This window comes from Phoxinus phoxinus (assembly GCF_949152265.1).
Source record: "Phoxinus phoxinus genome assembly, chromosome: 11".
Lineage (NCBI taxonomy): Eukaryota > Metazoa > Chordata > Actinopteri > Cypriniformes > Leuciscidae > Phoxinus > Phoxinus phoxinus.
Window position 1 is genome coordinate 34,590,254 of NC_136886.1, and position 11,578 is coordinate 34,601,831.

At 35.9% G+C, this 11,578-nt stretch overlaps 1 protein-coding gene and 1 long non-coding RNA gene across 2 annotated transcripts; both read left to right on the plus strand.

Moving 5' to 3' along the window:
• The first annotated feature begins 232 nt into the window (after positions 1-232).
• On the plus strand, positions 233-2,910 carry LOC307007289 (GTPase IMAP family member 4-like). The gene is made up of 3 exons (XM_079629102.1): positions 233-910; positions 1,015-1,683; positions 1,763-2,910. Exons 1-3 carry the CDS (start codon positions 889-891, stop codon positions 2,062-2,064), a joined length of 993 nt encoding a protein of 330 aa, XP_079485228.1. The 5' UTR covers positions 233-888; the 3' UTR covers positions 2,065-2,910.
• A 5,384-nt stretch (positions 2,911-8,294) lies between these two features.
• On the plus strand, positions 8,295-11,496 carry LOC307006470. The gene is made up of 5 exons (XR_013799467.1): positions 8,295-8,555; positions 9,666-9,704; positions 9,942-10,033; positions 10,168-10,216; positions 10,547-11,496. It is a non-coding gene; the product is annotated as an uncharacterized lncRNA (long non-coding RNA).
• The last annotated feature ends 82 nt before the right edge of the window (positions 11,497-11,578 follow it).

An 11,578-nucleotide genomic window follows, 5' to 3' on the forward strand; every position in this document is an offset into this window, starting at 1 on the left:
TTAGCTTATTGTTTGATGTTTTCTGTGTTTGCAAAACTGTGTAAGTGTATTCTGCTGTTGAATAAGCGTGTGTTCAGCGTATGGTTCACTTGAAGCTTTAACGGCAAAACATGACATTTTCCTAAAGTTTTTCTCTTTAATATCTGTTGAAAGTAGGCCTAGTATTTTTTCATAATGCAAGCCAATGTGAAAGGATTTAGACATTAACATAAACTTATAATGGCGGATATGAATGCAAATGTAGCTACCTTTATAATTTGCAATGTTACATTTTTTCTGAGCAATTGTTATGAAATTAACCTTCCCTACAAATTTTTTCATATATTTCCTATTTAAAAAAATAATCATACCACAAATTAGCATAAATAAGTTATTTAAATTAGTGTTACATCTTCTGATTAGATGATTAGGCATTGCCAACACAATCTCATGAAAGTGCGTATTTCTTTCTTTCTTTCTTTTTTTTGCGTGCATAGCTAAACGCACTGATAAGCCTTGGGTAGGATTAGGGGTGTGGAGTGTGCGTATTACACGCCATAAAGTGTGTATCATAAGCACGCAAAAACTATTTTTGGCATATAAATGGCACGAGAAAAAAACATTTGTGGTATAGATACGCACTTTCATGATGTGGCTTGCTCAGTTGGGGATATTCAATTTAACTAATCAATGAATAATACTCTTGATTAGCATTACCAAACATCGACGTTTTATTATTATTTTAATTTAATACTGTGAAGCTGCTTTGATACAATCTGTATTGTGAAAAGCGCTATACAAATATTCTTGACTTGACATTGGGAATTAATTGAAACTTGTACAACAGATGTGTGTGTTTTCTTGTTATCAGTTTCATGAAGAGCAAAAACACCTTCACACACTGAGATCATGAGTGCTAAATCTTCTCAGGGTAGGTCAATCCTTCTGTGTGTGTTTTACAACGATGAAATTATTTGATTAAACACCATTATGGAATAATATTAATTTGTTAATTTGATTGTTTGCTCTTTAAAGGAGGTTTGTCTGTACAGTCAGAGGAGCTCAGAGTTGTGATCCTAGGAAATACTGGAGATTATAAGAATAAAGTGGTAAAATCCATCCTGGACTGTGAGAATCTGGCAGGAGTGAAAGTTGGTCAGTGTACGTTACATCAGCGAGATCGAGACGGACGGAGGATCAGTGTTGTTGAAGCTCCAGGATGGGACAGATCCTCAAAACAACAAACGCCGGAGAACATAAGAGAAGAAGTGGAGAGAAGCGTGTCTCTTTGTCCTCCAGGCCCTCACGCTCTTCTTCTGGTCATACCGGTGAAGCTCTCTGAAGAACCGTCCGCTCATGAAGTCACAGCAGCGCAGACTCACATGCAGTTGCTGTCGGAGCGCGTCTGGAAACACACGATCCTGCTGTTCGCTTGTGATGATGGAGTGGAGGAACCACAAGTCAGAGAACACATTCGCGGCGCAGAGAAGATCCTGGACAAGTGTGGAGGACGACACTATGTTCTTCAGAAGCGCTCTCAGAGCAATGAACTTTTTATGAAGATAGATGACCTGGTGGAGGAGAACCGTGGTGATTTCTTCACAACACAAGTTTACTATGAACTGATTAAACACAAGACTCAAGAAGCGTCTGGTGAGGATAAGCTCAGACTCAGACGTATAAGTTTGGACAATCCTCCTGACTGTGAGTATTACTCCACAAAACCTACATCTGCTCTCAGTCACTGAAGCCCTTGATATATTAGTGTTATTTTCTTTTACAGTGAATAAAGACAAAGGAGATTCTGTGGAGAAGAAAAAAACCACAGAGTCTGACAAACCTTTGGAAGACACACCGAAAATCTACATGGACATCAGACAGTTTGTAGTGATATTGATGGGTGTAGTGGGAGCTCTTATTGGTGCAGTTGCTGGAGCTGAATATGGAGTTTCAGGATCTGTCACTGGATTAGTCTCTGGCATCATTGTAGGACTTTTAATTGCATGTATCACCAAGTGCATTTACACTCGCATGTATTCACGCTCTTTAAAGAAACCAACAGATAGTAGGGTGAATTCAGGATGATTGGGACACATTTTGGCATTGAGATGACTGGTAAAAATGTCATCCTGAACTCATCCCTACATTATAAACATCTGAATAAGGAGCTTATAATGTCTTTATATATACACATACATAAAGACATTTACTACACTAATTTACACTCCTGAATGAAACACTACTCCGTAGGGGGAATACAGGTAAAGTGGGATTTATAATTTCTTGGGATTTATATTTTAATGTTCTTGCATTACTTGTTGAGAAAAGGTTGTTAGGGAACTATTTAAACTAATAGTTACAAAGGTTAATATCAAGGGCGTAGGTTTGGTCTCAGCTTTGGTGGGGACATCCCACCCCCACACCACCCCCTTATTTTTTCAGCCAATCAAATGACGGCGGTCCTTGTACTGTCGTCCTGGCCATGGGAATCGATGCAAATAGCTGCAGCAGGGATTTTTTCCTGGCTCAAAACTAGGCGGAGTTGGTAAAATTCTGATGATGTATTTTATTAAAAAGATAATTTAACTTGTATTTTTCATATACCAACATATAGCCTACTGTGTTTTCCACAGTACTTTTGTGGGTGGACCTCGGTATCTCTAGAGGGGTCCGGGGGCATGCCCACCCGTAAGAATTCTTTTTACATTTTAAAGATAAATTCATTATTCTGGTGCACTTTGAGTCACCAGAATCCACTGTTAAAAAGAAATAATCCACCCGCCCAAACCTATGATATTCTCATTTAGATATCTGATCATCACATTACAATTCACATTATCAATGTTAAGCATGATACTATGGTAAAATGTCACACTGTAGTGGGGTGATTTAAAAATAACATTTATTTAAAATAAAAGTTCTTCTTTTGGCAAAATTACATTTCTTTAGCCTAAACCGAGGCTTTACTCCATTCAAACTTAAATGGACAATGTTTCATTACGTCACTGTTGGAAAACAATCTTATCAGAATATATTTTTTTTACCTTTATACAGGGCATTTCCCCCCTAATTTTATTAAATGTATGCTCGCTGTGCGTAGGGCACCAAGAGCTGAGGGGGCACCAAAAAAATTACCTAATGAAGATCAATAATAATGCCGGTATTATTTCAGAAAGACTTAAGCAAACTCCTACTGATATACTTTGGTTTATTGTGTTATATTTAACGGACAGTGCATCACGTTGCATGAATTTCTTAAATGAAATAAACAGAGTTCACAAGCAGGTTAATACATACACACACTCCATTTCATCATTGCAAATAACACATATGACTCGACTGACAAAACTAGGAACTAACAGACACATGAAGTAAACTTGTGTGTAGTTTATAAAGTCCAACCTTGCACTTGAAAACAATCTAAACTCTGTTTTTATGACGCAGCTCTTATTGATGCGACTTACCAGCAGCGAGAGATGTGAGACTCTGCTGGTGACGTAGCTCATCCCGCAATATCACGCACACAAATGCGAGTGATGCAACAGCCAATGTCGAGTTTTCCCAATTAATGCATGAATTTAACAGCATTATTTAAACTCCGATACACATATACATGCACCAGACGACGTTAGCTAGGTAACTCTTGTCAAAACGTGTCAAAGACGCATCAAAAAGCTGTTGTAACAGTATACTGTAACCATTTGGCACTTAAAAAGCACGTCACATAATTCCCCGTCTTCTTTTACTAAAGAATATTTGTTACTTATTTACTTACCGGTAGTGTTCGTCTTCTTTCTTAACTTCTTTTAAAATTGTTGACCGACGGGCACGAAACGCGCTGAGCTGTTGCTGTCTGAGCGCGCAACAGCGGCATGTACGGAGGGGCGGGGGAGGGGCGGGCTACTGTGTGCGATCGACAGTCCAGAGCGGCATGCCTGCCTGGCTGTGCATTATGGTTGAAATGCATAACTGATGCTACTAAAATTTATACTGGCCATTGGGGTGGCCAGTGGGGTGGCCAGGAGTCGGCCAACCCGGCCACCCCCTGGTGGCGCCACTGCCGTCACGGTGGTGTTATCGGTAGTGTATCTGAGCATGTGACTGTCTATCCAAGTTTTGTCGAGAGCAGAATAAAGGCCCTTTCACACTGGACGCGATTTTGACGCACGAATAATTTGCGCGATGGTTTTATTTTTTGATCAGCTGTTGTGTAATGAGTGCTTACACACCGAACGCGAATGTGCTGCGGCGAAAAAACGACTTTTTTTTTCCGCTTACTTTTACACCGGACGCGTACTTTTTCGTGTACGCGTCCGGTGTGAAAGGGCCTTAAGGCGGCACCTAATATGACAGAGGCGGCCGCCTCGTAATTCTCTCACAAATATTGGTGGGGACAATTTTGTCATTTTAATGTTAACTAATGAACCTTATTGTAAAGTGTTACCATTTCATCAATGTATTTAAGATTATTTTGGAAGGATATAGACAGAGGTGGAAAGTAACGGATTACATTTACTCGCGTTACTGTAATTGAGTAGTTTTTTTGTGTACTTCTACTTTTTTAAGTAGTTTTTTAAATCTGTAATTTTACTTTTACTTAAGTACGTTTTGTTTGAAGTATTGTAATTCGCTCCATTTTAAAATCATATCCGTTACTGAGTAAAAAATAAATAAAATAATAATTTTCAAGGAAAAAAAATAATAATAATCGCGCTCCGGAAACTACTGCATTGATTGAAGGGCGGGAGAACCGTCTATCTATGGGAAGAACAAACGCGCATAAAAGGTGATGCAGACCCAGCTGAAAGTGAAACGCCGTCGAATTCTTATGAAGCGAACCATATGGCCAGTATGTGAATAGGCTACTTTAGATGTAGGAAAAACGCGTGGTTGTCCTCGAGGATAGATAGCCTATCCAATGTGCAAAAAGTGTGGACGCAATGTGGCTGCAAAAGGATGAAACATAGAACACCATCCATCCGTGCAGATAAGGGTATGTCCCGTTTGCAGAGTGAATCCCGGAATCCAGTCATGAAAATTCAATTTACATAACGCAGGTGCCACGTAAAACACGCAATGATGTAGTAGGCTATATTAATAAATTGAAAGTAGAGCTGTGCAATAAATCCAATCGCGACATGGTCTCTGAATATTAAAGCGCAAAAAGACTGCTATGTAAATATGCTTGTTCTGCGTGCCTCTGTGTGAATGAGCTGCGTCGCGCCTACTACATACTCAAGTATGCCTGATGCTCATTGTGTTTTCAGCCTCTCACAAACAATATGAGGACATGAATACATGAACATTTAGAGAGCTGCTCTGAGAGAACGCCTAATGATCATTTTCATCATTTTGTTTGAGAAAAACCATTGTCAAATACACTCTGAAACAGGTCTTCACTAGAACCCGTCAAAATAAAAGTTTAGTGTAACTAGGAGAAATAATGATAGAAATAGCATATATTACTATCGTATGCCTATAGAACATACTTCTCAAAAATAATAACAACAATAATTTGAATTTAAAAAGATTTAACATTATTTAAGGAATATCTTTTTTTGGGTCCATGGTTTAATTTAATAAATCTGTTCTGCAGAACTTTCCCAAAAAATTAAAGGATACAGTTTACATTTATTGGTATTAAATCATAAAAAGAAACATTCATTTTCTGAATAAAATACATTTCATAGGAGTATTCTTAAACATTTTAATAAATTATTAATGTTAAAAATAGTTAATCTAATGGTCATTGGTCAGTTATTGAATTTAGTTGATTAGACATGTTTTATTGAAATTTTAATAAACAAAACAAACACATAATTTTAAGTTTGTTATAATAAAAGCATTGTTAAACCAAAAAAACTGTTTTCATTCATTTAACTGTCATTTTTTTAACTGATGATAATAATAATAATAATAACAATAAATTTATTTATTTATTAATTGATTAAAGGGGGGTTAATAAAGGCCTTCTGAAGCGAAGCGATGAGTTTGTGTCAGAAAAATATCCATATTTAAAACTTTACAAAGTAAAATAACTAGCTTCCGGCCACACGAACATACAGATTCCACTTAAAGGGCACCTATTATGCAAAATTCACTTTAACATGATGTTTGAACATAAATGTGTGTTGGATTTATTTTACATCTTGTGAAAAGGGGCATAATAGGTGCCCTTTAAGTCTAAAGCTACGCCATTACGCACTACGCTACTTCGACGTCATAAGTTGTGCTTTAGACGCAAGTAGACTGCGTTTGGCCGGAAGCTAGAATTTTACTTTGTAACATGTTAAATATGGATTTTTTTTCTTAAACTCATTGCTTTGCTTTAGAAGGCCTTTATTAACCCCCCAGAGCCGTATGGAGCACTTTTATGATGAATAGAGGCACTTTAATGGACTTTTTAAATATAACTCTGAAAGAAGAATGTCATATACACCTATAGGATGACTTGAGGGTGAGTAAATCATGGGCTTATTTTCATTTTTGGGTGTACTATCCCTTTAATAGTAATATTTTCTGAGACATAGCCATACTGTGCAAATCTCATACCGTTACGACCCTACACGGGAGAGCCCCCCACCCCACCCCTCTGTTAAAAAAGTAACTAAGTAACTTTTACTCTGAGTAAATTTTAAATGAGCTAGTTTTTACTTTTACTTGAGTAGATTTTTAGACCGGTACTTTTACTTGTACTTAAGTAAAATTTCATTGAAGTAGTAGTACTTTTACTTGAGTACAATATTTTATTACTCTTTCCACCTCTGGATATAGATACCTATATAAACATAAAACTGGTGTGTGTGACAGAAATGTGTGTATTTGATGTACTTTTTTATTTTCAAAATCACTTTTTGGAAAGTAAAGAACATGCAATTATTTATTTCATTTTCTACAAATGCGCTGAAGAATCTGTAATGGTCCAGCGCATTTGGATCGGCGTTTCGTTGATCGACTGATCGAGTCTGTTTTTCTAAGATGGCTTCTGCTTGTATATGTGAAGTTGACTGTATGTATAAAATATCTTCTTATTAAACTGTCTGGACACTGTCAAAGTTCTCAATGCTTCGGTTTGAAGGTAGGGACCCTCATTATGCTGCCGTGTTAGTGTGGGGCTATTTTGAGCCTTGTTAGTGGTATTAACAAGCGATTTTTATTTGTCATTACTCCATGCCCCATATACTAGCGTTATACTAGCGTTATAGGCTAAACTGTTTTTAGAGATAAAACTATTTACATTTGATAATCATGAAAACAAATCTCAGATAACGGTTGACTAGGTAACAATGTGTAATTAGACCAAAGGTTCATTTTGCGCTGGAGTTCTCCTTTAAACAATGAGCAAAATGTTGTTTAAAATAGTTTAAATAGAGTATGATTGTCACTCAGAAGTATTAAATGTCAAGTAACCAGATCATAATTTTTTTAAACGTGACCAAATATCAGATAACACCAGCAGAGCTCGCATGCGCCTTTATGGACTATTATTAAATATTAACACCATAAACTGCATAAATGAAAGTATTTTTTTATATGAAGCCTAAGTAAGTAGAGTAAAGGTTCAGAAAAACAACCAACTACCAAGGCAAGGTAGGCTGATACAATATTCTTCTGCTGTTGTTCTGCTGTTGAATAAGCTTTTGTTCAGCGTAGGTTCACTTGAAGATTAAATAAGAAAACAGGACTTGATCTTTAAATGGTTGTTTTAATCTTTTATGTCTGTTGATACTATTTACTATCATAATGCAAGCCAAGTGTAAAAGGATTTAGACTCTAAAAATGTAAACTCATGAAAAACGTATAATGATTGCAGTGTTTGTTTGTTTTCTCGTGGACCCAGAGCAAAAAAAAACAAACAAAAATTAAAACATAATTTGAAATTTATCTGAGCAGTTGTTATGAAATTCACCTTCCCTTCACATTTTTTCATATAATACCACAAATTAGCATAAATAAGTGCTATAAAATAGTGTTACATCTTTTGTGATAGGCAAGATAAAATGACTGTATCAGTGAAACATGTACTGTAGAACCGACTGTGTTTTCTTGTTTTAGCAGAAACAGCTTCACACACACTCAGATCATGGGTGATACACAGTCCAAGAGTAGGTCAATTCTTCTGTGTGATTTATTTATTTCAACAATAAAATAATTTGATGATTAGACACCATTGGAATAATATTAATCAGATGAGAATCTTCATTCCACAAGATCAGCGACTGGTTCTGAAAAGGCCAGAACAGTTTCGTGAATGTTAGGGTTGGTGATGTCACTAACTCGGAGGAATGTCGTGTAGTTCCTACCAGCCGTTTGTTGTAGTCCTTTTCTGTAAAAGCAAATATCTCCCTTTACTTTGAGCTTTGAGCGTTGCAACTTTGCAGATGTTGTTTATGATCAAACAGCAACATTACACACTAACTACAGTTAGAAAAGTCAAATCATAATCAACCACCCCTTTAAAGCTGCCACATGTTTACAGGCTAGTCTATACCTGTCCTGAGTTACCTGTATGACCACTTCATGAGTAAATGTGAAAGTATTTTACATACGGAAGAAAAAACAACTCGCACTGCTAGGTAGGTTGTTAGCTCATATTTTAAGCATTATTTTGATATTTTTTGATTTCATGTTTCCTGTGATTGCTTTTACAAAATATAAATAAAGCTTTTAATTGTATTCTGTGGCATAAGCTTTTGTTCAGCTTGTGTTCACTTGAACCTGAAATGGGAGAACGCTGAATGTTTTTTTGTCTTAGAAAATTATAGGCCTATGTGTTTTCTTTTCTTTTTTTTCAATACAGTTTTGAAAAATATTTTTTAAAGAAAATATTGGAAATATGTTGAATGTGTGAGAGGGCTCAGATTAGCAATAGAGCAATGCTAGTGCTAAACCCTCATTAGTGCTAAACCCTCACACTTTATAACACATCTTTCCCTCGCTGGTCAAAATTATCCAAAGCCCTAAAATTATACTTTTTTTTTGTCCAGAAAGTTTATTTCATTTCATTGTGATAATATTTTATCTATGTTGTAATACATGAAAATAAAAACTTTAATTTAACCTTTAAATGACTAGATTTGATCAATACATAATAAATAAAGAACTAATTAAGCACATTACATTCTTGCAACTTAAATTCAAAATAACAAATTTCATGCATCATGTTGTAAGCAGTAAATTCAGCTCAAAATATCTCACAGGGTGTCTCTGTAGTCGACCTCTTAAAAAATCTAACATGGTGTCTCTTAAGCCGACCTCTTGTTGAAAATAAAATAATATATCATGATATTTCATGACTCTTGACACATGATGGTCTTATTGCTCTATGGAGCACATGAGCTGTTTTCCTGGGTCCTGAAGTCAGATTCAACGATTCATATCAATTTAGACATTATAAAGTTTTTGGTAAAGTTTTAGCATTTCATTTTGTTATATGTTGTCTATATATACTGAAGTGTCAGATATTGAACATTAAACTCCTAAAATCCAAGTTCAAGTGTGCCAAATGTCCTTATAGGGTCTTGGACCGATGAACACTCAATCTAGAAAATAAATATATTAATTTCAGGTCAAAAGTACCCGAGGGAAAGATGAGGGTTAACCCTCATTATGCAATTTTAAATGAATCTTATCAATAATGTTCACCTTGGACATTAATGCCTGTGATCTGTCCTCTGTGATTATAGGCATTCTTCAACGGTTTTAAAGCAGCTGGACAAAAAATAGTGAGTATTAAATGTGAAACCAACTGTCTGTTTAAATCATTTTTACTGTAAAAATCATTCTCATGATTTATCTCAAACTTTTTTCTTTTCTCAAACCAACTTAGATTCAATATATTGTTCAGATGTCATAATATTTCGATTTTGTTGATTACAATGATTTCTTTCTTTGTCTTAATTTTTGTTTTGTTTCAATGAACTCAATAGGTGAATGCTTACTTTTGAATTTACTTTTTCTAGTTACACCGACAGTCATTTTTACAGTGCGTGTTGTAAAATCATCTTCAAGCTAAACTGTGATCATGGCTATGGATTCTCTGCATGTCCCCAGAGTGAGTGCATCATCTCTCTTTAAGTGTTTTTCCAACACAGAAATATTTGTGTAAAAACCCATTATGGAATAACAATTTGTCTTCTGATTTTATCCCATGCCTTATTCCAACTTATGAACTGATTCAAACACAAGACTTCTGGGTTTATACAGAGACATAGAAGTCTCGAGATAGGCTTTGATTGTGAGTATTACTCCACAAAAACTATGGCTCTGCTTACTTAAAGGGATCACATAGAAATTCTCAAATTCACCCTCAAGTTGTTCCAAACCTGTATGAATTTCTTTCTTCTGCTGAACACAAAAGAAGATATTTTGAAGAATATGGGTAATACCTCCCCCATGGAAGTCATTGGTGTCCATCAACTGTTTGGTTACCACATTTTTTTGTGTTCAACAGAAAAAAGGAATTCATACAGGTTTGGAACAACTTGAGGGCGAGTAAATAACATAATTTTGGGGTAAACTGCCTCTTTAAGGTTTGAACATTTATTATTATTCTTTATTTTGACAGTCAAAAAAGACATTCCGAGGAGATTCACTGGAGATTCTGAGGAGAACAAAAAAGAAACTGCAGGCTGCCGAACACACTCTCCTGGAAGACAAACCAAACTTCGACATGGTTTTGAACAAACTAGGAGGGAATTTTGGTGTAGGCCTACCTAGGTCTAGGCCTATATATCAAAGGTATTTAGAGCACCTGTAGCCAAGGGCGTAGATTTGGTTTGAACATTGGGGGGGTTTTCATGTGATCATGGTATAAATATTGTGGGGGTTGTAATGCATAGATTTAAATATTGGGGGGTTATCTCCCCCCCCCCCCCCCCCAACCCCCCCACAAATTACACTCCTGCCTGGAGCTGAATATGGAGTTTCAGACGCTTGCTTTGGAATAGTCTTTGGTGGTGTTGTAGGGATTTTCATGCAGGTTTCACCATGTACATTTACACTAGTGGATTTGAACAACAACACAAAGCTACTGAGAGTATAAAGAGATAAAATACTTTTACTACACTTATTTACACTTATGAATGAAACATATATAGATATAGAGGGGAGATAACTACAGGTTAAGTGGGATTTATAATTATGTTCTTGCGTTACTAAATAGCAGCATTCATCCTAAACTTTGCCTCTTTAGTGACATTTCTTTGGGTATCAACACATTTAGACAGCTTTATATGCTTTATGTTTTAAAGAAGTTAAAAGCAAGTGTTTACTAGATTTTGTGCTGTTGATGGATTTTCCTGAGCAATTGTGTGAAGAAGAGAATGTGGAGAACAGGTTATAAACATGCTACACTCATGATATTTTCCGTATACACTTTTTTTTAATTGTCTGTGAAAGATTTTACACATTGCAGGTGATTTTCTCTTTAAACACATATGTTAAAATATGTTTCTCATATGTTATCAATGGCTAAATGACTGTACAAGCCCTATATAAATAAAATGTATTTGGACTAAAATGATTTTTGTTTTGGGTTTTATTATGCGTTTTATGAGTTTGCAATATGATGGATCGAGCTCACATGGACCCAGCTCCG